Source organism: Gymnoscopelus microlampas (genome assembly GCF_963454915.1).
Source record: "Gymnoscopelus microlampas genome assembly, chromosome: 8".
NCBI classification, from domain to species: Eukaryota; Metazoa; Chordata; class Actinopteri; order Myctophiformes; family Myctophidae; genus Gymnoscopelus; species Gymnoscopelus microlampas.
The window spans coordinates 39044382-39070448 of record NC_139945.1 but is presented as its reverse complement, the minus strand read 5'-3'; the positions used below and the strand labels follow the sequence as shown (position 1 = coordinate 39070448).

Sequence of the window (26067 nt, the reverse complement as noted above, 5' to 3'; positions counted from 1 at the left end):
TTGCTATAGGAGCCTAATGAATTGATGAATTGTTGGAGGGTTGGTCTAATGTTTTATTATTTGATTTTTGTAGGAGCTGAACTGTACATCACTGTTTTTCCCACCGTGCCATATATATGTATACTATTTAGATTGAGTGCAATAGGGTTGACTGAGGACAGAGCTATACTGGGCCATTAATTAGCATTGCATGATTTTGGTTTTGCTTATTTGTAGTTTGTTTTGATTAGCTTATTTGCTGATTTGCTTTTGGTTACTTATTTACTTTATTTTCTTTTGGTTTTGCATTATTTGGATTTGATTTGATTTGTTTAATTTCTGTATATGTAGTAGGCCCCGAAGCCCTTACCCTTATTGCCCCTTTGCCTCTTGAGTTTAGTCCCTTTTGCAGAACTCTAATACTAACGGCTTTATTCCTTTCTGTATTTTAACCTGATTATTTTTATACCAACTGTTGAATAAACTTGACACATTTGATACATCAGCCTCTGGTTCTGTTAATTCTGAACCTGTACCTTCCTGGGGAACCTTACCTTGTTAAGTCTTATATATCTATATATATACAGTATATGGTTAATGTGTTTAAAGGATCCCTCACTCCTATATGTGTGGGTGGCGTAGTCATTGCTTTACATAGCCCTGCTACAGTCATAAAAGGTCCATCCTTATATCCTGTGGTGTACCTTGAGAGTTTTTAATTGGGCACAAACTGTTTGAAAACACTGTCTGCACTTCAACCCCAACTGTTGAATCACTGACGAAGAATAACCCACCATTTTAGTGTGTGTGCTATGTAATAAAAACTATTGTCAAGCTATGTGTATATAGACTATTTGAAAGACATAACAATAGAAAATAGCACAAATAACACTGGCAGCCATTAGGCTATACAGGCTACAGCTTCCATTTACAAGTTATTTTGAATGATAATCAACAGAAAAGGGCAAAATTGTGAAATAAATGTTCCATACCTTCAAAACACAGGTAACTGAAAAATACATGATTATGCTGAAAATGTTATTGAGAAACGATTATGAATGAATCAACATGTGAAACGTCAACTCAGCCACCAGATGGCGCCATCTTGCCATCTCTTTGGCAATACGGCCACACCAATCCAGTGGTGGAAAGTACATTTACTCAATTTGGAGATACCTTTACTTTACCTGAGCATTTCCATTTTATGATACTTTATACTTGTACTCCACTACATCTCAGAGGCAAATATTTTACTTTTTACTCCACTACAATTATTTGACTGCTAGCTTCAGTTGCTACTTTTTTTTTTAGATTATTAATAGCCTACAAAACATACTTAAGCCAATTAAGCCCTATGTTATACTTTGGCTATTTGGAAATAGGGTAGCAGATCTACAAGCTCACAACGCATCACGGAAAATGTTTGTCTAATTTAAAAAAATCTGAGTAGGCTATACTTTTATACTTTCATACTTTAGATGGACCCCCCCCCCCCCCGGTACACACATTTTTTTATACCCCATATCACATTTGTGTTGTTAAATGTAAAAAAAAGAAAAATCACTTATTTCCGCAATAGCCGATCGACAAGATCACAACACCGTTGTGAGCTTGTAGATCAGCTATTTTCAAATAGCCAATGTTTAAAGTGCGTACTGGTCGCTTCTTTTGGGCTCATTTTGCTTGTTTCTCTCGCAAAATCTGGCAATACTGCTACTGTCTCTCCCTCTACTGCCCTCCTTCATCCTGCCTGTCCAGAGGCGTTAGTAATGAACCAGGGCTGATCCAATAATGGCAGCTTGTGTCGCCTGCCTCACAGAGCATGATGATGTACGACCTCATGCCCACAACGCTCAATGAATGAATCCCACTCACCACTGAACCCTCAACATGCCCAGCTTACCAATTAGACTACACAAAAAAAGGCTGAAAGTAAAGCAAAAATGTGGTGAATATGGGTATCAGAGGTGTGTGTGTGTGTGTGTGTGTGTGTGTGTGCGCGCGCGCGTGCGCACCCGTGTGTGTGTGTGCGTGTGTGTGTGTGTGTGCAGCAACCTTTCTGCACCCAGCCAAGTTGTCATCAGTTAAACTGAGAGGCACTGAGGCGTTAAGTGTCCATTATTGCACCCCTGATGTCAGTGAATGAATTACCTCTCTCAGGGGTGTGTGTGTGTGTGTGTGTGTGTGTGTGTGGGGGGGGTGGGGGGGTGGGGGGTTGGAGAGACAGGGCTGTACAGCAGGAATGTCTGAGCATGTGAGTGTGTTAATACATAAAGATATTGCACGTGCCTCTGTTGTAGTGCAAAGACAATTGGTAAAGTGCTCATGCACTGCATAGTGGAGGAAAAGGCAGACGGAAACCTGAGTGGCCCTGCCATGTAGACGGAGAAGAGAGAAATTAGCTCAATGTGTTGCTTCCTGACCCCATAATGGGGAAATGCACCGACCTCATCAGGGAAGCCGTAATGAGAACGTCAGGAAAGAGCAGTCAGAGGGGGGGGGGGGGGGGGGGTGCAGAGAGAGGGTCAGCAGCGGAAGTATATAGACCTAATGAGAATTAAACAGAGATGGGGGCAGAAGTGCTGATTCAAATGACACAAGGGAGTGCAGAGAAGATGGGGAGGTGAACATAAATCATATAAAACAAAGAGAACATGTGTTGGGGGGGTGTCACATGATGTCAGCATGGGGGGGCGGGTCAGGGGGCTGTCACAAGTCATGATGTGAGTTTAGGGATTACCATGCTTTACTTCTTACCCTTTATGGCAGAGCTTGTCATTTCACTTATCATTTCACTGCAGATCGTTCATGTTCTTCCAAACCTCACCCCACGAAATCCACCATCTCCTTCCCTCCTTCCCTCAGTCCCCTCCTCTGTCTGCTCAGACAACTCCTGAGTTCACTTTTGATGGTCACTTATCACAACTCAAATGCCCAATTTGGTGTGTGTGTGTGTGTGTGTGTGTGTGTGTGTGTGTGTGTGTGCGTGTGCGTGTGCGCACACACACGCACGTGAGTGAGAGAGCAAGAAGGATGAGTGTGTGTTTTCCTTTGGTGATGAAGAGTGCGTTTGACCAGGTTGGCCTAATCACATCTCCACTGGGAAGGAGAGAGCTATTGATCCAGCCAGCTGTACTCAATCAATCACAGTTTTACCCCAGTCGGTTGCAGCGGTGCCGCAAACAACAGTCCTGTGTATCTGTATTGGTGCATCTCTCTAATGTAGTGAAAAAATGTGATGCACTGGGCCGGGAGTACAGTGTCATCCCAAGATGAAATATCCTCCATGTGGAAAATAAACACTGGTAGCATAAAAAACGTAAACAATATCTATTTACAACCACAGGCTTTGGTGGGTTAACATTTTTACATTGGTTCAACTCTGTGATGAACTTATACGGGATACTGATGTTTTTAACCATTTAAACCCCACATATTTCATCACACATCAAATAGTGAAAATGGCAGGTCTACAAGCTCACAATGCATCGCATTGAAACGTGTTGTGAGCTTGTTGTTCACCTATTTTCATTGAGTGCTCATCCGTTTTTGTTGAATTTTCACCAGATGTTCGTCTGTTGTTGCCGAATGTCCTCCTATTACGACATGCAGTGTCCATGCAGAACGGATACTGTATGTAGCATCATGGAAATGAACGGTTTGCAATTTGTGTAATCTAGTAAGGAGAGAAAACCTCATTACAGTAGGCCTATAGGGACAGTACATTGACCAGTTAGATTAACACTCTGGGTTTTACTGTGTGGGAGAATATTTCCTATAAGAGAGCTCTATAGGGAACACGATGTAAGGGAGAGTAATATGGGTCAAACCAGAGGGCCACCAAGGGCACAGCTGTGCCCAGGAAAGAAGGGTTACCATTCAACTGGTGACAAGATGCCCACGGCATTACGTGAGGCACACAAAGAAGAGGAACATAGGACGGAGAGGATCAGGCTTCTTAATGTAATCCTATGATATCCCTTAATGAAAGATAATTATTCAGTCATTTTGTCCTCACAGCCCCTGTGTTGCTATTTGGAGAAGAATGAAACAGTGGATTTGGGGGGAGACTGGAGAGAGGATAAGAAGACTCTATACAGACAGAGACAAAGCCTATTAGAGAAAGATCCCACTGTGTGACTTGAGCACACAGGAAGAGAGGGAAGAATCTGTTGTAACAGCTGGCCTGCAGAGCCAGGCATGGACTGTGCAGGGACAGCTACACTGTACAATCTGGAGTGCTGATTGAAGTCTGAGTGTAAAAGTGTGCGTATGGACCCGCAAGCGTTTTTAAATTAACACTCTGGATATTGTTATGCAGGAGGATGGAGGGGGAAAGAGACGAGGAGATGATTTGAATTCAACTCAATTCCCTGATCGCCTTCTGTGTGTTGTCTCAACGCACCCCTCTTAACAAATTAAAAAAACATCTGGAATGTACGGTACAATGGCATATTCAGACACCAATCCTCAGAGTTACATTAATTCAGTCTGTCTCGCAAGAAAATGATCTATTATTTTCCCTGTGGTCTGAAAATGGAATTAACACCCTTTTACACAAATGGTGCATTTTTCTTTTACCCTCAAGTCACTATGAAAACATTACATGTTCCTTTGGTGCCAAGTATTACCCACTTTCCGAATTAATCATGGAATAATTAAATCTAGATGTTCACTTTCTATTTCTTTACACCACTGACGTCCACTTTAACTCAGGTACGAGCCTACAGAAGACCTCATATCACTCCATTGTCAGCTGCATCAGCTCCATATAGGGTGGTGTGACAACAATCACATCCAGCTTAACCCATTCAATCCAGGAACGCATCTCTGTCATTTTAGGTTTCTTTGGCTATTCAAAAATAGCAGATCTACAAGCTCATCTACGAGCTTGTAGATCTGCTATTTTGGTACAAAAATCGTGAAAATGTGTACAAATCTTTGAATATATATATATATTAAAGCAAACATTTGTAACTCAAATCTTTGCTTCTGGGGGGTCCCTGGAACAAAATATTTTACAAATGTTAGCTTTATAAAGTATACTGTATATTCAAAGATTTGCAAAGTTTCATGTTTTTCAAAAATAGCAGATCTACAAGCTCATAGCTATGAGTTTGTAGATCTGCTATTTTTGAATAGCCAAAGAAATCTAAAATGACAGATACGTTCTGGATTGAATTGGTTAACATTTAGGCCCCCCAACTCTCATCACCATCTGAGGGGAGGTGGTGAAGATACAAATTCCTGGGAGTAGTGGAGTACACATGATGTTGCTGCGATGACACCTGAATTTCAATAAAGGCTTATCTTATCTTATCTTAACTTTCTTCTGCTGTAGCGGCCGCACACACCATATAATTTACCTCTAAGGCGACCGATATCACTGCTATATTCAATGACACGTCTTCTGAAGCTTCCATATAAATCCACACACTGGATTTACCAGCATAAATAATGTGTGTGTGTGTGTGTGTGTGTGTGTGTGTGTGTGTGTGTGTGTGTGTGTGTGTGTGTGTGTGTGTGTGTGTGTGTGTGTGTGTGTGTGTGTGTGTGTGTGTGTGTGTGTGTGTGTGTGTGTGTGTGTGTGTAAATCACCTCACCCTTAGTTTAATGAAAAACTCTTCCAATTTCCTGCTATCCATGACACTTGTGTTAAGCTCATAAAACTGACTGTTCAATGTTGCTATCAGCAAGCTATCTGCACAGTGGCAGTGTGTGTAGCCATCACTGGGGGTGTAATCAGTGTGTCGTGGTAACAGTGTGATTTAAGGATAGTAAGAGCGGCATTCTGCTGATGCAAGCACGTTGATAAATGGGTAACTCTCTTCTTTCTAAATTTCACTTGGTTTCTCCTATGTGCTGCACTATCTCCATAACCAACCTGGGAACCCATTTTGTTAAAAAAAAAAACTATATGTCTTGAAAATCTGTTTTGAGATATTACAACTATAACAGAATGATGATGTACATTACAACATCAGAAATTATTAAACTAGATATAACACAATAATGAGTAGCCTACTTGTTCTTTATTCTTTCTTTTCTTAAAACCCATTTAGACCTGGAACTCCTATTTGTTGTCATACCTTTCAATTCGGGAACTCTTTTGTGCAACATTAGCTTCAGAAAACTTAGGTCAGGATTTAGAAGCCGTTTTTAGGATCGGCCTCAGGTCTAAATGGGTTCATTTTAAGTCTAGCTGCTGCATTTAAAGGGCAAAATTCCCCTTTAAAATCAGCTGTAATTTCTCAATTTACCGGTATTTTTCGATAAGATCAGTAAGGAGAGCATTAAAGTAGACTAATCTCCTTGTAATGAAGGCATGGATTACTCTCCCAGCATCCCACTGCATTAAGAATAAATTAGTTTAGATGTCCTTGGATGGAAGAAAGCTGCCTTGGTATTCTGAATAAATTGCTTAGAGGCTGCATGTACAGTATATTGCGGAAATGCATTGACGTGAAGTGCATTGGGCATGATGTCACATTAAAAGGCAAGTCCAGGATTAATGATGACATTATGGTTGATCATATAGTAAGATGCTGCACTCAATTCTAATAGAATAAGACTCTGTGGAGACGTTAGTAGTCTCCACTGAGTCTGAGGTCTGTGCTGTGACTAGATCTAAAGCTTCAGTAGAACTTTCTTCAAGGACATTTTTTGATTGAAAACCACTGAATAAGAATGTTGTGACCGGGTAGCTCAGCTGGTAGAGCTCTCGCCTTTGGACCGCAAGGTCATAGGTTTAGTAGCATGGCTTGGGTGTGGAAACTTGTGTGGTAAGTACTGGAAGCTGATGGTAAGTCTGGTGCTCCACCTCAGCAATCCATCTCCCATGGGTCTAGCACATTGCAATGGGGACAGGCTCCTGTGTTATCGGCTGATACTGACAATAACCCTCTCCCGACCTACTTTAACAGTCAGTCAGTTGACTTTTTGAAATTAGGGATAGGATAAGGTAATTGATTGATTTTGGCTGGTTGATTTTAACACCGTTGAGCAAGCTCTCTCTCTCTGCCAGCAGTGTGTATGGGTGTATGCATGTGTGTAGCCCTGAGCCCAGCGGGTAAAGCACACATTCAAATAGAGTAGTACCGTCTGAATACCAGCACACACTCAAATAGAGTAGTACTGTCTGAATACTAGCACATTATTCAAATAGAGTAGCATTCTCTCTCTCTAGCCTCCAGTATGAGTGTATTTACACTGGCAAACAAAGCTGAAGGAGGCCTGTCAGAGTCATTCTTAATGGGCTGTGACTCGGGCAAAGTCTTTAAGGAGTGAAAATCTAATGATCTGTCAATTCGCCTGCATGATAATGTTCATTTATTTTGCCAACCCAGTGGAAGAGTAAAGGTTGTGCCAAACTTTCACCGTGAGCATTTTCTGTATCACCTTAGGACACAGAAATGGGCAAATGGTCTGGCCGACCAGACCATTACTTCTACTGTAAAGATAGATAAGTTTTGTATCCGCCCCTTTAGTTTGTGTATAAAAGGGGAGGAGGATAGACGCATAGGAGATATGGACAAGGAGACAATAGGGCATAAAGGTACTCAGAGTTGTGTATTCTATGAAATTGGCTAATGGGAGGGCGGGCCGGCCGGCCGGTGGACCTCTGGCGCCATTCTGACTCAGCCATAAACAAACACCGCCACGTCAATATGACAACATAAACAAACCACACCGCCATGTCACTATGACAACATAAACAAACCACCGCCACGTCACTATCACAATATAACCATAAACAAACCACAAAAGCGGGCATGCCCATATATGGGCATATACTGATCACATCAGGAATCTCCATATAGGCATAAAAGGGACAAGGACTGACAGATACAGATATCTCCAGTTTGGGCACAAAAAACACAGACAGATGGGTACAACGGGTAGTTTGACAAAGCTCCCGGCACTATGACTTAGACATTGGTCAGATCGGCAGTGCACGCAGGTGTGAGGGCCGCGTAGCGGCTCGAACTTCTAGTTCTTAAATGAATTCCTACAGAACAGTAGCACTGACTGCACTACGTTTTCTTGGATGCCAGTTTTCTTGGTTTTGCCAAAGAAAACAGTGGATTACTGGCTAATAACAGCAGTAGTAAGCATTCTCTAGTCTACATGGTCAGCAAACCTGGTCATGTACTGTAGTGTAGGCCTAATGCTGCTTTTTTTGGCCTGAACTCCTCTGTTTTCTTGGCAAACCCAGACTGTAATTTACATTTACCTTTACTGCACCAACTGAGTGAAGAGAGAATCTGTCTGAGAAGATAAAGAACAGTGAGCAGTTTATCATAAACGTCAGACTCCTTTCAGGCATAATACAAATAATCTATCTGAAGCTGGCTCTGACTTCTCAGTCACAATTCCTAGAACTGCCTCAGAACTCCCATGGTGCAATGCTGCAGTCCCGCCTGTTTCTTGGCCTCCAACGATAAGAAGGGATGGATTGTTTCATACTTGGCACACTCCTCTCAACCAGATGTAAACTCTGATTGTTTCCTCTTCTTCCATATTATCCTCTAAGTTCTCCTTTTGTACTTTCTCTCGTCGGTCAGGCTGTCCCCGCTTCATCCCCCTTCTCTTTCCTTTTCTCTTTCTTACTTTCTTTCATGTTCATTTTTCCATTTAACCTTTGGTCTCTTCCATTGTCAGTAATGATGATTCATGATTATAAATCTTTCTTCTCTGCTCCTCAAACTGCCCTTTACGGCTCCTTCCTGTCTGTGATCGAATAAGAATCTCTTTCTTTGTGTAGACCATGCACCTATTGATTACTTTCTTTTCTTTTTTTTTTGCAAAAGGAACACCTTCATGCAATTCTTGAAATCCTCTCCATGTCAATCATTGCCAACACATTTTTGTATTTGTTTTAATTGACAAATATACAGTATTTCCATTCCGCTGCTGATGTGGCCAAGACTATATATGTATAATTTGCCGTGTGCGTGTGCTCGTCCGTCCATCCGTCTGCAAGCAGCAGCTAATCTCCGGCACCGTTGGACCGATGGGCATGAAACTGTGCAGAGCAGAACCAGTTGCCCACTTTTTTGTAAAACTATTTTTTTGTATTACTCCCAAAGAGTTTGGCCAAACATCATGAAAATCGGTACACATTATCTCTATAGTCATGTGATTAAGACGGATCTGTCCGATTTTTCATATTCCATCCTGATAGGATTGGCATCTAAAGTTTGCAGGAGTGGCTCGTTTTGAACAAAATGCCTGAAATCATGAATTCGGCGTTTGATTGTAGGAGGAAGGAAGAAATGTTTCAATTTGGCCTCATATGGTGGCGCTAGACAGGACCATTCACGTTTTGACTGTAGGTAGGTAGGTAAAAATAATTATTTTTCTCTCTGATTTCTTGGAAGTTTTCCGTCATGTTTTCTTTGCATAACACAGTTTTTGCTGCTACTAATACCGATTTTGTCCAAACCTCAACCAAATTGGTACACTTATTATCTCTCATCATGTGTACAAGATGTATATGTCAGATTTTTTTAATTTTGTTTGACTGCGATTGGCTTTCAAAGTTTGCAGGAGGGGCACGTTTGCACAAAATGCCACAAGCACTGCTGGCCCCATCAGTGAGAAACTTTGAACGCACACTCCCAGGAGGCCAAGGAAGAACCTCCATTCAAAAGCATTCACATTGTCCTGGTATAACGCCACCATGAGGCCAATTCTTGCTAAACGGATTTTTATTTATTACTCCTACAGATTTTGTCCAAACGTATTGCAATTTGGTACACATCATCTCTGTAGTTATGTCATCAACACGTATCTGGCGGATTTCTTAAATTCCATGTTGTTTAACTACAATTGGCATTCAAAGTTTGCAGGAGTGGCCCGTTTCTTACAAAATGCAGCAAATAATGCAGACACGGTTTCATTGCTATGAAAGTTTGCACGCACACTTGAAGAAGATATGCCACCATACCTTTTTCAGCCTCATGGTGGCAATATAACAGGCTTTGTTATGTTTTATTCATAACTCCTGAATTGTAGCTCATACTATCAAAATCAAATAATGACTGGATTCCAAACATAACCTACCTGGCCTGGCCTCCAAGGAGCAGTTTTTCAGGTTTACCCTGCAACAGTTTTGTGAAACCATTACATAGCCTATAGGCTACTGTTCCTGCATCATACTAGCATCATGTCCAGGGGGTGTATGTTTACATCATGGGGATACTTGTACATTAAACCGCCTCACGCTACAGAAACAGGAGATAGGCTCCTCCTGGCCTATGGGCAATGTACATGGCTCGGGATCCTTTGGTTCCCAAGGCTATTTACCATTATATACTGTGCCTCCCATGCCGTGGCGCCAGAGATAAAAGTTAAACTTCAATATAACATTCAAAATATTTTGGTAACTGTACAGTACGTGTTTATTCAACATTTAACTTTCTATTTTTCATTGTCTTGAAATGTGTACACATGTGCATACAAATGTGTGTGTGTGTGTGTGTGTGTGTGTGTGTGTGTGTGTGTGTGTGTGTGTGTGTGTGTGTGTGTGTGTGTGTGTTCATATACATGTATAAACATGTGTAGGTACCTGTTGCATCATGCTCCTGTTGTCGTCAAGTAGTTCTACCCCTCTCTCTCTCTCTCTCTCTCTCTCTCTCTCGCTAATATATGGATGCCAAATGGGCAGTATCACTACTCAACATGTTTAGACATGTGAGTATATACAACATAGATATTGCACTCTGATCATTTAAGCCTAGGCTAGCACTCATACAAAGTACTGCACTAAAGGACCTTTCCTCTATATACAAAACTTTCATTCTTTTCTCCAACCTCCCTCGCTCTTCCCTAAGAATGCTCAGCCATTTTACGGTCGCTTGGTAGTCTAATGAGAAAAGTTTGACAAAGTCATTTTCTCCTCTCTTTTCTCCCTTTCTCCTCTCTCCATTTTCTCAACCATCTTTCATCACCCTGATCCATTCCATTAAGTGTGTACTGAATCAAATACATTCCAATTACGGTTCACAGACGGGATGATCATATTAATGCTATAAATGTGGTATACATTCGGAATGCACCGTTCATCCACTCATCATTACTCATTCATTATCCACTATCGCACAAAAGGGAAAATCTCACTTAAACACATCAACACGCACATGTACGCACGCACGCACACACACTACATTTGCATTCCTCTTAGCACTTCAAAAGGTATATATTGAGGGGCCGTGGAAGTCATCCAGGAAATATTGGATTAAAATATTATTTAGCTCTAACGGGATGCTGGTGGAGTATAGATCGATGCAGGGCTCTCCTGGAAACAGTTACCGTGGGGACAGGGGGAATGATGATAATGTACATCCTGGATGCTTCTGCATGTTTGCGAGTCAGCATTAGCCCCACAATATGCCTACACAAAGAGCTTTAAGCTAATGTGCGCCATTAGGCCTAGTCTCTTACCCCACTCCAAAACATCAGTCTATCCATCTTTCCAGAACACTGAAATAACAAATTACTCGATGATAAAGAACCCTCACCATTAGACCATTTTGTACACCTCTCTGGTCTCCATCCATCTGTCTACTTCATGCTGTTTCACCTTTAGCCTACTCAGTAAAATCCTCGGTGTTAATTTAATCACCACACAACGCATTGTGAGCTTGTAGATCAGCTATGTTCGGTGAAGTGATTTGAAGTAGAGTGGGAAAAAAGTAGGGGCTAAGTACAGACCCCTGGGGATACTGGGTTTAAGTAGTTCACTCCGAAGAGTGTGGCGTACAGTTGCTTCATGTGCAATAGCAAGACTTCTTTGGCGAGGTCTTGTCAACCTATAAAATATAAATTAAGTCACAGTCAAAAGGTGTGTGAACTGTGAACCGATGCTTCATACCATTTGAAGCCACACAATGATTTATGAGGCCAAGGGTTTGGCTTCATAAATGCTGAAGATTCCCTGGCCTATAGGAAGGAACTTTGTGAAGGAACTTTGTTTTGGCAGCATTAACCACTTTGATCAAGAAGTTCTTGACAAGTGTTCACACATGTACATTGTTTATATCCGTCCGTGCGTGCGTGCGTGCGTGCGTGCCTGCGTGCGTGCCTGCGTGCCTGTGTGCCTGCGTGGTCACTGATCGCGTGATGATCTGACAATGTCTAATTGCTGACTACACGATATAAACAATGCGGTCCCTTTCATGTTTATAGAGAAGAGGAACAGGGAAATAAACAAGAGAAATACTAATCCAGCCTTCAATGGAAGGAGGATCAGTGAGTCTTTGATGAAAGGAGAACCCCAACTGTTGGGGATTAAAATCAACAGGTATCAATTTTAGAATGATGATACACTGACTGTAGTGGGCCTTTACAAAAGTATTCATTCTATCAAACAGTGGGTCATTGCAAAAAGATAAACGTGTACCGTAGGACATGGCAGGGCTAACTGTGGACAGGAGGCTAGACTGCTGTGGTATTTATTTACACAGAGCAAGTCACTGACCTTCTCTCTGCTTGACAGAAAGCTTCAGTGACATTCAACTGCATTGATCAGATTATAGAAAAGTCAGTTACCCAATGTGTGACAGCAAAGTAAAATCCTCAGTGTTCATTTCACTCTGAGCATGTATGTGCCCACGGGTAAGAAAGATAGGAGGGCATGAAATTTTTTTTAGAAACTTTTAATTAGAGTATGTTATTTTGAGTGGTCAGAGGCTTGGCCTGTTAATAACAATTGTAATCAGAGGACATGAGAGTCCCAGGGAGCCCCTGACCTGTGTGTGTGTGTGTGTGTGTGTGTGTGTGTGTGTGTGTGTGTGTGTGTGTGTGTGTGTGTGTGTGTGTGTGTGTGTGTGTGTGTGTGTGTGTGTGTGTGTGTGTGTGTGTGTGTGTGTGTGTGTGTGTGTGCGTGCGTGCGTGCGTGCGTGTGTGTGTGTTATCAAATGCATAGGAAATACACATGAATTTGTACACGGTCAAGTGCACAGCAAAATATAAAGCACACCAGTTGCACACCAGTTACCTTTCTGTTCAGGTGCAACATCAAACACTAGCTTATAAACATACTCCAAAGAAAATAGGGTACCACTTCATAGTCATATGACATCATAATTAGATAGGGATAGTTTAAACTCACTTGTCATTGACCTGCAAAAGGTGCATTAATCAACCTGTAAGAGATTTTAACCACTTGAACCCCAGCATTCCTATTCCGGGGGGAACGTTCGACACGTTGTGAGCTTGTAGATCAGCTATTTGTGGTGAAGAGATTTTGTGTGGAGGGGAAAAGCGGTCCAAGTATAGTTGTAACTCAGGTCCGTTTCACTAAGAATAGACTGTTTAAGAGACAGTTTGTCAGGGACTCAGGAGAATGTTAGCTTAAGCAGAGACAGCATGAGCACAACTGTTTGTGCTGTGGGCTTATACACAGTAGGCTACGATTTATTTCATCATCAAATTATATTTTAACAAAATGATAAACATATCAAGCAGAAAACTAAATATGGGTATGCTTAGTCCTGAATTGTGAAACACATTTTTAGATGTTGGAAGTTGCAACATAATAATAAACTAGACGCGTCACAATTCTGGGAAATTGCAAAGTGTGGTTGCGCCGACGCCGATTCGAATTCGGTGCCGATCGGATCCCGCGTTCGTGACACATGCCGTTTTGATTTAAGGAAATAGGCCCCTCCCACTAAAGAAACAGGCCCCTCCCACAAATGTAGCGGGCCAATGACATCGTCATGTCACTCCTGAGAAGTGATCCCCCCCAAAATCATGTTTTTGCATCAAACCATTACGTTTTGCGCGTTTGTGGATCAAAGTGGAAATGCTTTTCGGGATACGTTGAGTAAACCACCCTCGACATGTGATTCAAATTTGGGATTGATTGGATGTTTCGTTCATGATTTTTGGCATTCTTTGTAAAACGGGCCCCTCCCACTAACTTTGGAAGCCAATTACGGACGAACGGTAAGGACTATCAAAATGCCGTTTGGATATGTTTATCGCTAGGGTCCAGAGATCATGTGTACCGATTTGTTTAATATTTAAAATACGTGGGAGGAGGAGGTAAAAGTGTGTTTTGAAGAAAATTCAAAATGGCGGAAATGGGCGTGGCCTATATGGGGAGTTGCGTCATGACCCAAGGAATCCAGGGGATAAGATGTTTTATTCCACGACCTACGGTTCAAGAGTTATAGGCCAAAAGGTAAAGTGGGCTGTTATAGCACCACCATGAGGCTGACTGGTGTAATTATTGTTTTAATAATTTTGCAATAAACTATGAACCTCCCCTCCAAGTCTTGTAACTCTAGCCCTTACGGTTTCTGAGAAAAAAATACTTGAATGGGAGTTTTTTCATTTTCCCATTAAAGTCGATGGGGACATTTAATGCACTAATGAATCAATATCAATTAAACTATGTAACCAATATATTAGCAAATCGGATAGCCAGCGATTCCCGATGAGACCGGTCAATTTGACATATGGCACAAAATTGGGGGAAAAAAACTGTGGGAGGAGTAGCGCGCCAAAATAAAGTTTATCTAGAAATAAAGTTCCTCTATTACTATAGTCTGGTTGCCCTATTCGGGCAACCACACTAAATAAACTAGAAAAAGAGCACAGGTCAGGTAGGTTATTGTGGGCCAGCAATGTTTGGAATTCAGTCATTATAGGTGAGTGGAATCTGTAGAAGTTGAGGGATTAATGTTGATGAAGTTATTGCTCAATAGGTATGTTGTTTTGTGGGAGTTTAGAATATAGTTTTGTGTTTGAGTTACTGTTCATTGTATTGTTATTAATGTTAAGTGGCTTGTATAATGTGTACCGTTTTTTGCGTGATGTTTGGTGAAAATCTGTAGGAGTAAAAAAGTTGCCATTGCCTAGTGGCAATGTGCGCGCAGTTTCACAGCAACCGGACTCTGCGTACATGATTTGAGGCATTTTGTTTAAAACGAGGCACTCCTGCAAACTTTAGATGCCAATCTTAGACAATCAGGATGGATGACACGTGGAATGTCCTACAGCAAGTGTTTTACAACTGTAGGAATGATACACTTACTGAGTCCCACTCCCACTGGAATAGAGTCAGCCAGACTATCGAGCTATTAGAGAATATTTAGCCTTCCACATCCTGAGTAGGCTACAATAACAAATGACTCGTACTCGCAAAATAGGGGCCAATCGGAATGAATGTTTCGGCTAGAAACACAGAACAAGCATGAGAAAACGCTAGATAAGGAGCGGCAGCATTTTTACTTGGGTACATTTTCTTTCAAAGTGGTTCTTGTTAGATTCAGCCGCTCTGTGTTTTCAGTCAGGAAATGGTCATCATCGGTCATTTACAGCCCTAAGATAAGAATGTAATGTAAGCACATGAGAGAGGAAAACAACATTAGAGAGGAGGATCTTGGTGTGTGTGTGTGTGTGTGTGTGTGTGTGTGTGTGTGTGTGTGTGTGTGTGTGCGTGCCAGTTTTTTTTTTTTTTTGCTGAATGAGGGATAAAAAGGATAAAATGGAGAGAGAGTGACAAATAATTAATTTCGCCTTGTCTGCCTGAACAGACTTTAAGACTGGCTCATCTGAATGTGTGTGTGTGTGTGTGTGTGTGTGTGTGTGTGTGTGTGTGTGTGTGTGTGTGTGCGCGCGCGCGTGCGTGCGTGTGCGTGTGTGCGTGTGAAGATGAAGTGAGACTAGAAATCAGAATAGATGCAGAGAAAGTGATGATGAATTGGATCAAAAGGAAGAGGAGCAGACTGGGTGTAGACAGACATTAAAGACATCTTAATTAGTCTAATTACACTTTCCTCTCCAGTAATGAGACAGCTGCATGCTGATGTGAAGGGCCTCCATGTCGGACGTTCATCATGGCACCATTCATTCAGCAATACAGAAGAGAACCCAGTTACACTGCAGTGAATGGGAATGACAGCAAACACTGATGACCATTCAGGCTCTGATGGTGATTGGCCATGCAGTCAGAGGGAGCAGTGAGGCTAGACTTAAAGAAATACAGGTCGAGGCCTGAATCAAATGGAATTTCCTTCCCCTGTTTTCCTCTTGTCATTATATTACACATGGGACTAGGGAGGAATTGTTATTCTGTCCAAACAGCTTAGAGAGCTTCAGTAGTGTGGGGTGCACCAGAGACAAACAACAGCACCCTGCAGACTTGTTAAAACTAAGGAAGTAAGTGGTGTATTCTACAGACTTTCAGTGGTTTCTGATATGTAATCCTCTGTGTGTTCAACTTGACACTGATCAGTGCCCTTTGTGTGTTAGCCAAACAGGGCAGCTGCAGTGGTAATTTTGGACAAGAGGGCAGTGATCCTCAGCCACATTTCATTTAATTTAATTTCAAACCTGTATTTATTCTCGAAAGACATTGAGGTTGCCCTCATTTGCAGTGTCGTCGAGATACATCACAGTACAATTTCATTTTCATTTTCACATCAATGTTCATATCAAAAACAAGACAAAACAGAAACAAAATAAACCAACCTTTCCCTATCGTGCGATACAACACAAATTTAAAAGCAGTTGCAGACACTTGTGGGTAGGCCTGCAATCAAAGATTTAAATTGGCCGTATGGATTGGTAAAGCGTCAACGTCATTTCCTTGGGCGGAACCTCCGCCAAATACCGGAGACTCCGCCAGGCATCAAATTATTGGCTTAGGATTGCGACAAAAACAAAAAAATCTCCATGAATTCAAGGCTTCATGGGGTGTGTAATTAATTAAAAAATAAGTAATGTTTTGGATGAACTACTCCGTTAAGTTTAAAACGAGTAATGCACTGTCTGGCTGTCATCTTGAGTTAGATAAAGCATGTAGCAGCCCAAGAGCTCCCTAATTAAAATCTGGTGCGAGTGGAGGAACCTGAGCTCAAACGGATGAATGAAATCAAGATTAATTTATATTCATAAGAGCCTATCTATGTCATAACGCAGTACGTTTGCGTTTACAGGAAGTAATTCAATTCGACTTTTAGGGACTTTTGATATTAAAATACACACAAATGTATTTAAAAACAAAAACTGGCATCTAATGATAGATATGTCCTCATTATGACCGTGGGTATGCTCTCGTTCATTATTAACACTGCATGTGGAATAATAAGTTGATGTCATGCCTTTATCTCTGTTCACACTGTTTGCAAGCATATGGAGGTATTCCACATGGGCATACCCGAGTCACCAGAAGCAATGAGAGTAAATGACTTCATCACTTTTATCCAGCCTTTATTTGACCTAGGAGGTGAGGGGTGCGATAAAAACTAGAGGTGGATGAGCCTGCGCTGATTGGTCTGCTGCTGTATATTCTCTTGGGATGATACAGCTGAACATTCAGCGCAAGCTAAATAGTCCATGAGCCAGAGCCCCAAAATTGAGCAATGATTATCGAAAGAGTGGGCAAAACCATACCTATATTAAATTGTTTATAGGGTCAATATAAGTAAATATATGATAACCTTTCCACAGGAGCAGCTTTTTCATATTTATCACACATTTTGTTATTTCCCCATAGGTATACATGACAGGTGAAAAATTACTAAATTAAAAAAATAGTTATCATTATGAAACTTCCCCAGTTGATTACTTACATGAAGACAATGATTTATCGTATTACAAGTTTTCTGAAATTGCATATTTAAATATGCAAATTAGGCATTTAGTCCATGAGCCAGAGCCCCAAAATTGAGCCAGATATTGAATATTCCCTTGTTAAAAACCTTTGACTCGAACATCTTAACAAAATGAAATAACTCTGACTCTGGCTTTTCCAATGTTCCAATTTTGATTCTGGAAAGTTATGCAAATTCAGGCATATTGTCCTAATGCCCAATTTGCATATTTAAATATACAATTTCAGAAAACTTGTAATACGATAAATCATCGTCTTCATGTAAGTAATCAACTGGGGAAGTTTCATTATGATAACATTTTTTTTAATGTTGTCATTTTTTCACCTGTCATGTACATATGGGGAAAATGTGTGATAAAATATGAAAAAGCTGCTCCTGTGGAAAGGTTATTGACCCTATAAACAATTTAATATAGGTATGGTTTTGCCCACTCTTTCGATAATTAAATGTTGTCTGGCTCATGGACTAAAAGCGCCAAGCGTGCTTAACAGTCCCCACGAGCAACCTTGCTGGTGATGGAACTCACTATTCCGCTCCATTCAGCTATGGGGCAGCCATAGCAGATGGGTACAGAGGCCGCCTTGGAATCAGAGGGTCCCCTGTTCGCCCCCCTTCCCAGGCCTATATGTGTTGGAAGTGTCCCTTAAACTTAACCCCTGAATGCTCCCCGGCACTGTATTAAAAGCACCCACTGCTCCTAATAGTTAGGCTGGGTAAATGCAAAGGACACATTTCACGTATGTGCAAATGTACTGTGACAAGAAATACCCTGAAGGAGTGGAACCCTATTATTATTATTATTACTGATTACTGATGCAAGTCGGGAATGCAATGCCCATTGTACCAGCACTGAGAAGCTAAATTATGATGTCAGGTACTATGGTCATATTGATGACATCAGGGATCTTCATATGGGTATAAAAGGGTCACCGAATGACTTCCCCACGCCTCGCTCACGTCACAAGTATGTCTGTCCCCATCCTCATATGAGTCTTACATGCAGTTCGCTTGGCGGTTCCTCAGTATCATTAATATTAATCTATTCATTCAGTTAAAGTGTAAATGTTGTCTTTGTGAATTAATGAGGCTATAAAACTACCCCCCCCCCCCCATTCATCATTAACCTCGGTATCCAACCTCAGGCAACAACATATTCCCGGGTGATATATACTTTGTGGTATTGGAGAATGAAGATATGTTTAGAAATACCACATACATCTTTTATGCATGCATACAGGCCTACATACATTCAAACATGCATTTCTCTTGAATCAGCACTTCTGCCCCATCATTGTTTAATTCTCATTAGGTCTACCAGGCGGCAAGGGAGAGCTCTTGAAATTGAAGCTCACATGGAAGAATGAAATTACCTGCAGTTCCCTTTAATTCAAGTGTGTGAGGTTTACACTTGATTGTATTACTTTAGGAAACATTTGACTAAATACTTCATGTTTTTAATCGCCAGTTTAAGCCTTTTTTCAATTATCATGATACACGCTCAGTAAATTGTGGTCCCCTTAATGAAAACATTAATAATGATAAAGTAGGGTATGCTTCTAAGACTTCTACTTGTTCTACCGAGTGAAGACCCGCCCTCGCTGCGGTTGCAGCCAATAACAGTCATTTCCGGTTGCTTTTCGGGACCGGAAGTTCCAAGATGGTGGATTTAAAATTCACAGAAAAAGTTGCTTCAAAACGAGTCTGTAGAAACCAATGGGTCATGTGACGATTCCCTAGCCTGGCATTGGCCAGACTGATAACGTGGATTCACTCTCACGTTCCTCCCCAGTGTCAGTCTGGACTTCGGCCCATAGGGAGCGAGTATGAGATATCAGAAAATTATTTTGATGCTTTTCTCTGTTGTACGGACAGCAGTTGAAACGCAGTCACTAGTTCGGTACCTCTGAACTAGTGACAGGTGAAAGCACACATCCGAAAAAACACCAATTATCTGGTCTGTAAATTTTTCGTTTTTCAGGATAATCTTGGCCTGATGATGTCTGTGAGCTTCTTTAAAGTGTGTGTGTGTGTGTGTGTGTGTGTGTGTGTGTGTGTGTGTGTGTGTGTGTGTGTGTGTGTGTGTGTGTGTGTGTGTGTGTCCAGCCATAGCCATCTTTCGCTGTACCTGTCAACCTTCGGTGCACAAAATGAGTCTCTAAGCCAAATGGAATAGAGGCCTTGGCAGAGAACATACAGTGCACTGTCAAATCCTGAGTGTTAATTTATCTCTGGTCCATTTGTACACTCTGCAGAGTTAAATGAACACCCAGGATGTTACTGTGTAGCAACAGGTGCAGAGGCCATGCATTTCTACTCAGCTACTCTCCCTGTCTTAAGATTTTTGCTTATTGGATTTCTGCTTTCACTGCATCTACTGGGCATAACACAGTAGGGATTGACCGTCAACATGTAAGAGGTGATGTGATGCAAATCACATCTGTAGGGGATACGACTAAACCTCAGCTTACAGCTGCAAAGTGCACACACTATACAGAAACACAGCCGACACACACACAAACAAACAAACACACACACGCACACACAAACACGCACACGTTCAGAAGCTATATTTGCATTACATGCCACATACTGTACATATTTTTAGGGTGATGATGACTTGAAAGATTGGAACCACAAACTCTTGCTGGGTCAGCTGCAGCAAGGTGACTGCAGCAGTGACCACACACAGGCAATGTTTAATGTATGAACAGTATGCATGTGCATGCGTACGCACGCACACACGCACGCGCGCACGCACACACGCGCGCACACACGCACGCCTCTTAAGCTCTTTCTTTGGCTGTATTTCTTGTGCAAAAAAGCTTTCAATTACGGTAATGTTCTGTAACACTTGCTATAATGCATTATAAGCATACTTATAATGTGTTATAATCTGCTTATACTTACTTACTTATTTAGGCCCATCGCTCCCAGTGAAGCATAGGCCACCGACGACTCTTCTCCATCCAACACAATAATAATCTGCTTATAACTATGTTTGATTTTAATTATAAGAACTCATACTCATAATACTTTATAACATAATCATGACATATTATAAAGTATTTCATAATGACACATTAATTAAAGCACCCAATGTGTGTGTGTGTTGCACTCCTGTTTGTGTATAATTAGTGTAACTGGTTACATCTTTGTGTTGCAATCAGCCGCAGCTGTTGAGGCCGAGCTCAAACATACGGATGGACCAACGGACGGACAGACACACACACACACACAAAGTCAGTCCTTGGAGTGGCTAGCACCACTCAAACAACGTAATTAGCTAAACATCATTCAAGGATATGGCCTTCTCAAAATGATTACCCCAAGTATTTCTAATCTGCACCTGTGACATTTGATTATATACACACAGTTCTAGCAGTATGCAGTTAAAACATACACACATCTTTCTTTAGTAACCTTTATAGCAATAAATAGCAATTAATATATTGATTATATACAACGGCATGTCAAAGTTCCAGATCTTAAATTAGCCTTTGATTATGTTGATTATTGTTATAAATCATTATTATGAGTTCTTATAACTATAATTATATTATGTTATAAGCAGATTGTAATACATTACAAGTATGCAAGTGTCACTGGAAATGTCTTGTTCCTACTTGCATTGACATTATGTTGATGGTCCAGAAAAGAAATGTCATAAATACTATAATAATGTTTATGGACACAGCCTAATGATCGATTATGAAGAGCCCTGACTGATAATATATATTTTTTGTCATAAATTCAGCCTTTTGGTTAGGTGAAAAAACATCTCAAGCACCTCACCCCATTAGGCCCTAAGATTGATCACACCACCTCATCCAGTCGAAGGTGGACGTGTATCCTCTGTGTTATTCATTCTTTCATCCAATTATTTATTTTTGTATATCTTGGCCCCTTCCATTTTGTTTATTTCTAAGATGTCTGGCATCAAAGCATAGCATAGCATAATAAATTTAACTTTTGTGCAGTTCATTCTGATGCCTGAAAGCCAAAGCCCCATCCCTCTCAATCCTTATTCTGCCATAGTCTTCACCAGTGGCTGCAGGTTTGTCCTTGACTGTCTCTCACAGGGCCAAATGTCTGTCTTTATCATTTGTGACAAAAGGTGACTGACTAATGTCCAAACCCTGTTTTCATTCTACTCCCGTCCCTGCTTTTTATCTGATCAAATCAAATGGCTTCATTGGCTCCTCCTGGCTGGCCTGCCATTAAATGGCTTCATTCGTGATCCAAGAATGGTGAAACATTATAAGATCACCACCTAATGTTTGACTTGTGCATACAAGTCAATCTATGTTGGCGTGGCCACACCTTTAGTGTTTTTTTTCTTCTTTTGGCATAGAAAATCTAATAGTGCCATAATGGAATGGAAAATGCCCAGTACTGTCTGGGTGGTATCCAGCTCCACAACTCTGCCAGACAGTGGTAGTAGGCTACACATTAAAAATATAGAACATAATCGCGTTGCACGATATCAGTAAAACTGCACACACTTGTCAGCGTGTCCCTACACACGCCCTGTGTGTCTCATTCTGACACACGCTCAAGTAGGCTGGAGGGTAAGCGGAACACTTGCCCCAAAACACGCTCACCCCCCAAAAGAATTCGCGGACCGCTCGCCCCCAGCGGTTCTTATATTCATATTTATTTGTTTTACTCAGGATAAGGTTAGAATTAAGTGTAGGATTAGACATAGTTTTACGTTTAGGAATAAGGTTAGATTTAGCCTAGGCGTAGTTTTACTGAGGTTATACGTTTAGGAATACCATTTGGCGACCGTTCCGAGGTCTCCGGATTTGCCCCGGGGCGACTGTATTTTGGGGCGAGCGTTTTGGTGTTCGGCTGGAGTCCTAGGAGGAGTAGGACTTTAAGGTGCCCACATATCCGATTTAGCAGGCTACTCTGGTAAATCTTGTAGGCTACAACTGTTTGTTACTAACTCCGGTTGATCAGATCAGATAAGGACGGACTTAATAGAAGAAAAGAATGAAAGAGTGCGTTTGGTTTTCGTACGCGCGCACCTCCCCTCCCTGTAGCACAAGTCAAGTGCCTTGTCTAGTCTCGCTGTACGGATCCTGTTTATTCCTGCGCTTCATGCCAGAGCCCGCAGCTGTCTGACAGTCTGCCTCCCGTCCCTCCTCTGCTGTTGTCGTGGGAAATCGTCGCCCCATGACGGTATACTTTCTCTTCAAGCGTGATCGCGAATCTGAAGGATTATTACAACTTTTAACAGACCAAGAGACATTTTTACGACGTTTTTTATTAAGCCGGAATGGAAACGGGTTTGAGCCCAGATCTGCCTTTTGACTGAAATGTCTGTTGCTGTAAAAAGGCCATAGGAATGTGGAATAGAAGTCGATGCCAGCGGTGAGTGTTGCTGCGTGGTGGACTTAATTACTTTGTTGTTGGGGGATTGTTCCCCCTTAATATGGTACGCAATAATTTTGACGTGCAAGCGTGCGTTCCGGCAAATTAAGTTTAAAGCTGGAATATCTCCCAGAGATATTTTTTTTAGATTATTATTTAAACCAGTGGTTGTCAAATATTTTCAAAAATGTTTTGTGCCAGGGACCATTTGTATTAGAATACTTCAAAAATATTCCAAATATTCCACATTTTATTGCAAGAGTTTTTGAAAATAGCAGATCTACAAGCTCACAACCTGTTGCAGCTGATGCATATGTATAGGTTTAAAGTGCTCTCTGGAATATCTCTCAGAGATTAATTTTGTACTTCATTAATGACTTTTAAATGCCAAACCACAAGCTATATTGATGTTGTATGTCATTAATGGCTTTGACATTTTCCCTGACAATTGCTTTGAACTGCACAATGATAGGTGCAAATGCCCTATAGCTAGCCTTGAGCCCTATGGTGTTGAGGCTCCCATCAACATTGTTGTCTTGTGTTCAACCCTGTTATGCAGTGAAACATCCCTGCTTGCGCCTCCGACACCATGACCACAGACCTGAACTTGACCTCCCTGCTGAATGTGACTGATCTGCAAAACCACAGCAAAGGATGTTCCCTCACCAGGACAGGCTTCCAGTTCTATTACCTGCCCACGGTGTACATCATGGTCTTCATCACAGGACTGGTGGGCAACAGCCTGGCTATCTGGATGTTCGTCTGCCACATGCGACCGTGGAGCAGCATCTCTGTCTACATGTTCAACCTGGCTCTGGCTGACTTCTGCTATGTCCTCTCCCTGCCCTTCCTCATCTTCTACTATTTCAACAAGACGGACTGGATATTTGGGGATGTCTTGTGCCGTCTGCAGCGTTTCATATTCCACGTGAATCTGTACGGGAGCATTCTGTTCCTGACCTGTATCAGTGTCCACAGGTATACCGGGGTGGTTCACCCGCTCAAGTCTCTGGGCCGACTAAAGAAGAAGAACGCGGTCATCACCAGTGCCTTGGTCTGGGCGGTTGTTATAATAGGGATCTCCCCCATTCTTTACTACTCCCGGACTGGCCTAAAACGCAACGCAACAACCTGCTATGACACCACCACCGAGGACGAGCTGCCGGGCTATTTCATCTACAGCATGTGCATGACCGTGTTTGGCTTCTGCATTCCCTTCATCATCATCCTGGGCTGCTACGGGTTGATTGTCAAGGCGCTGATCTGCAATGATATGAACAACGCCCCGTTGCGCCGGAAGTCCATCCACCTGGTGATCATCGTGCTGGCGGTGTTCGCCGTCTCCTACCTGCCTTTCCACGTCATGAAAAACCTCAACATGAGGGCTAGGCTGTACTTCCAAAGCCCCGACATGTGTGACTTCAATAACCGCGTCTACGCCACCTACCAGGTGACACGTGGCCTGGCCAGTCTCAACAGCTGTGTGGATCCTATCCTTTATTTCCTGGCGGGTGACACATTCAGGAGGAAGCTGTCCCGGGCCACTAAAAAGAACTCCAAAAAGGGGGACAATCACCTGCAGTCGAAAAGCGAGGAGACCGCTCTCAACAGCCTGGCCGAGCATGTTGAGAATGGGGACAGGAGGCTCTAACAGCAGGGTTTGCTTATCTTTGGTCTGAATGTGGACCACAAACCACAACAGACATCATACCGAACATATATGTGCACTGTGGACTCTGTGGATTGTGTACTTTGTGTAAAATGTATTGCATATTAGGGCTGGGAGATATGACTTCAAATCAATATCACATTTATTTATAACCTTTGCCTCGATTACGATCAATTAACGATTATAAAAAAAGGGAAACAATGTGAAAATAGCAGATTTACAAGCTCACAACATGTCTTGATACAACTTATTATGAGCTTGTAGATCGGCTATTTCTGGTCGCCACCATTGTACAACAAAGTATAATACAGGGTTAAGTGGCTACGAAAACAAATAGATTTAGTCAATTATAAAACATCTATTTGAAATTTTCATGTAAATAAAAACAAACAGCTTCTCTATTGTTCGATTAATCTACATGAGCAAGATTAAGTTGTTTATTGGTTCTAAATTTTCAGTTAATTGCCCAGCCTGTGACGTACACACTTAGACATAGTAGTAGAGTGGATACTGTATTTAACCCTGTGATACCTGCTGCTCATTTACAGACCATTGATGACATATTTGTTGATAAGCTATTGTTCAATTGAGACGTACTGTATCGTACTGTACATGTAATGTACTATAAGTGTTAGACACATCACTCTCCACTAGGCCCTCTCTCATAGCCTGATTGGTGTCTAATACAATTCAATGTTTTACACGTGGTCTTTATTATTGTGACGTCTTGTGTGCAGGAACATAAGAGTAAGAAACGTGAGCATGATCACCCGCAGGCAAACAGAAGGAAAAGTAATAGTTTTTCCCCAACAGATAATAATGTGCTGTTCTTCAGCTCAGGCAAGAAAAACAGGACTGAGAACAGACTGCGTCTTGCTATGCTCACAGCTCATGCTTAATAAGCAGGTAAAGTCTTGTGTTGAAGAAGCAAGGTAAGAGACAGCGGTATATAACTTGGGTGGGTTTTTGTGGAGAAAAAAAAAAACATTAAAGCACTGGTCCTGTGACTGCTCTGTGAATGTCCACACACGGAGATTGAAATGCACTATGACCTGAGACTCTCTGCTCAGACGGCTGCCTATCACACCCCGTACCTCTCTCCATCCATCACTAACCATGGGAGGAACACAGTTGCCCAGTTTATCATTGTGACAGCTACTTTGTGGTACAGTCTGTAATGGCTCTGTTACCATCTATCTGTATACTGTGCACTGTCCCGATCATGTCACCCCGTTCTGTAGACAGTGAAGGGACAAGGATCCCTGTGTATTCGTAAGAGACTAAAATGAATGTGTGTTATACTGTAGGTGTCCTGTACAGAATGTTGTGACTTGTCAAAGCTGTTTTGTGCTGTTATTGTTCTGTTGAAGTTTGTTGAAATTTGAAGGCTATGTGACTAATCCGCTCTGTTAC

The 26067-nt window shown here is 41.7% G+C and overlaps 1 protein-coding gene across 1 annotated transcript in view; it reads left to right on the top strand.

Moving 5' to 3' along the window:
* Positions 1–22500: 22500 nt before the first annotated feature.
* Positions 22501–26067, top strand: part of p2ry1 (purinergic receptor P2Y1) — a 4555-nt gene continuing 988 nt past the window's right edge. Inside the window, exons 1-2 of the mRNA XM_084063914.1 lie at positions 22501–22985; positions 23545–26067. The exon at positions 23545–26067 is cut by the window's right edge and continues 988 nt beyond it. Coding sequence (XP_083920040.1) covers positions 23575–24636 — 1062 coding nt within the window. The 5' untranslated portion in view covers positions 22501–22985; positions 23545–23574 and the 3' untranslated portion in view covers positions 24637–26067. The remainder of the gene's footprint in view (positions 22986–23544) is intronic.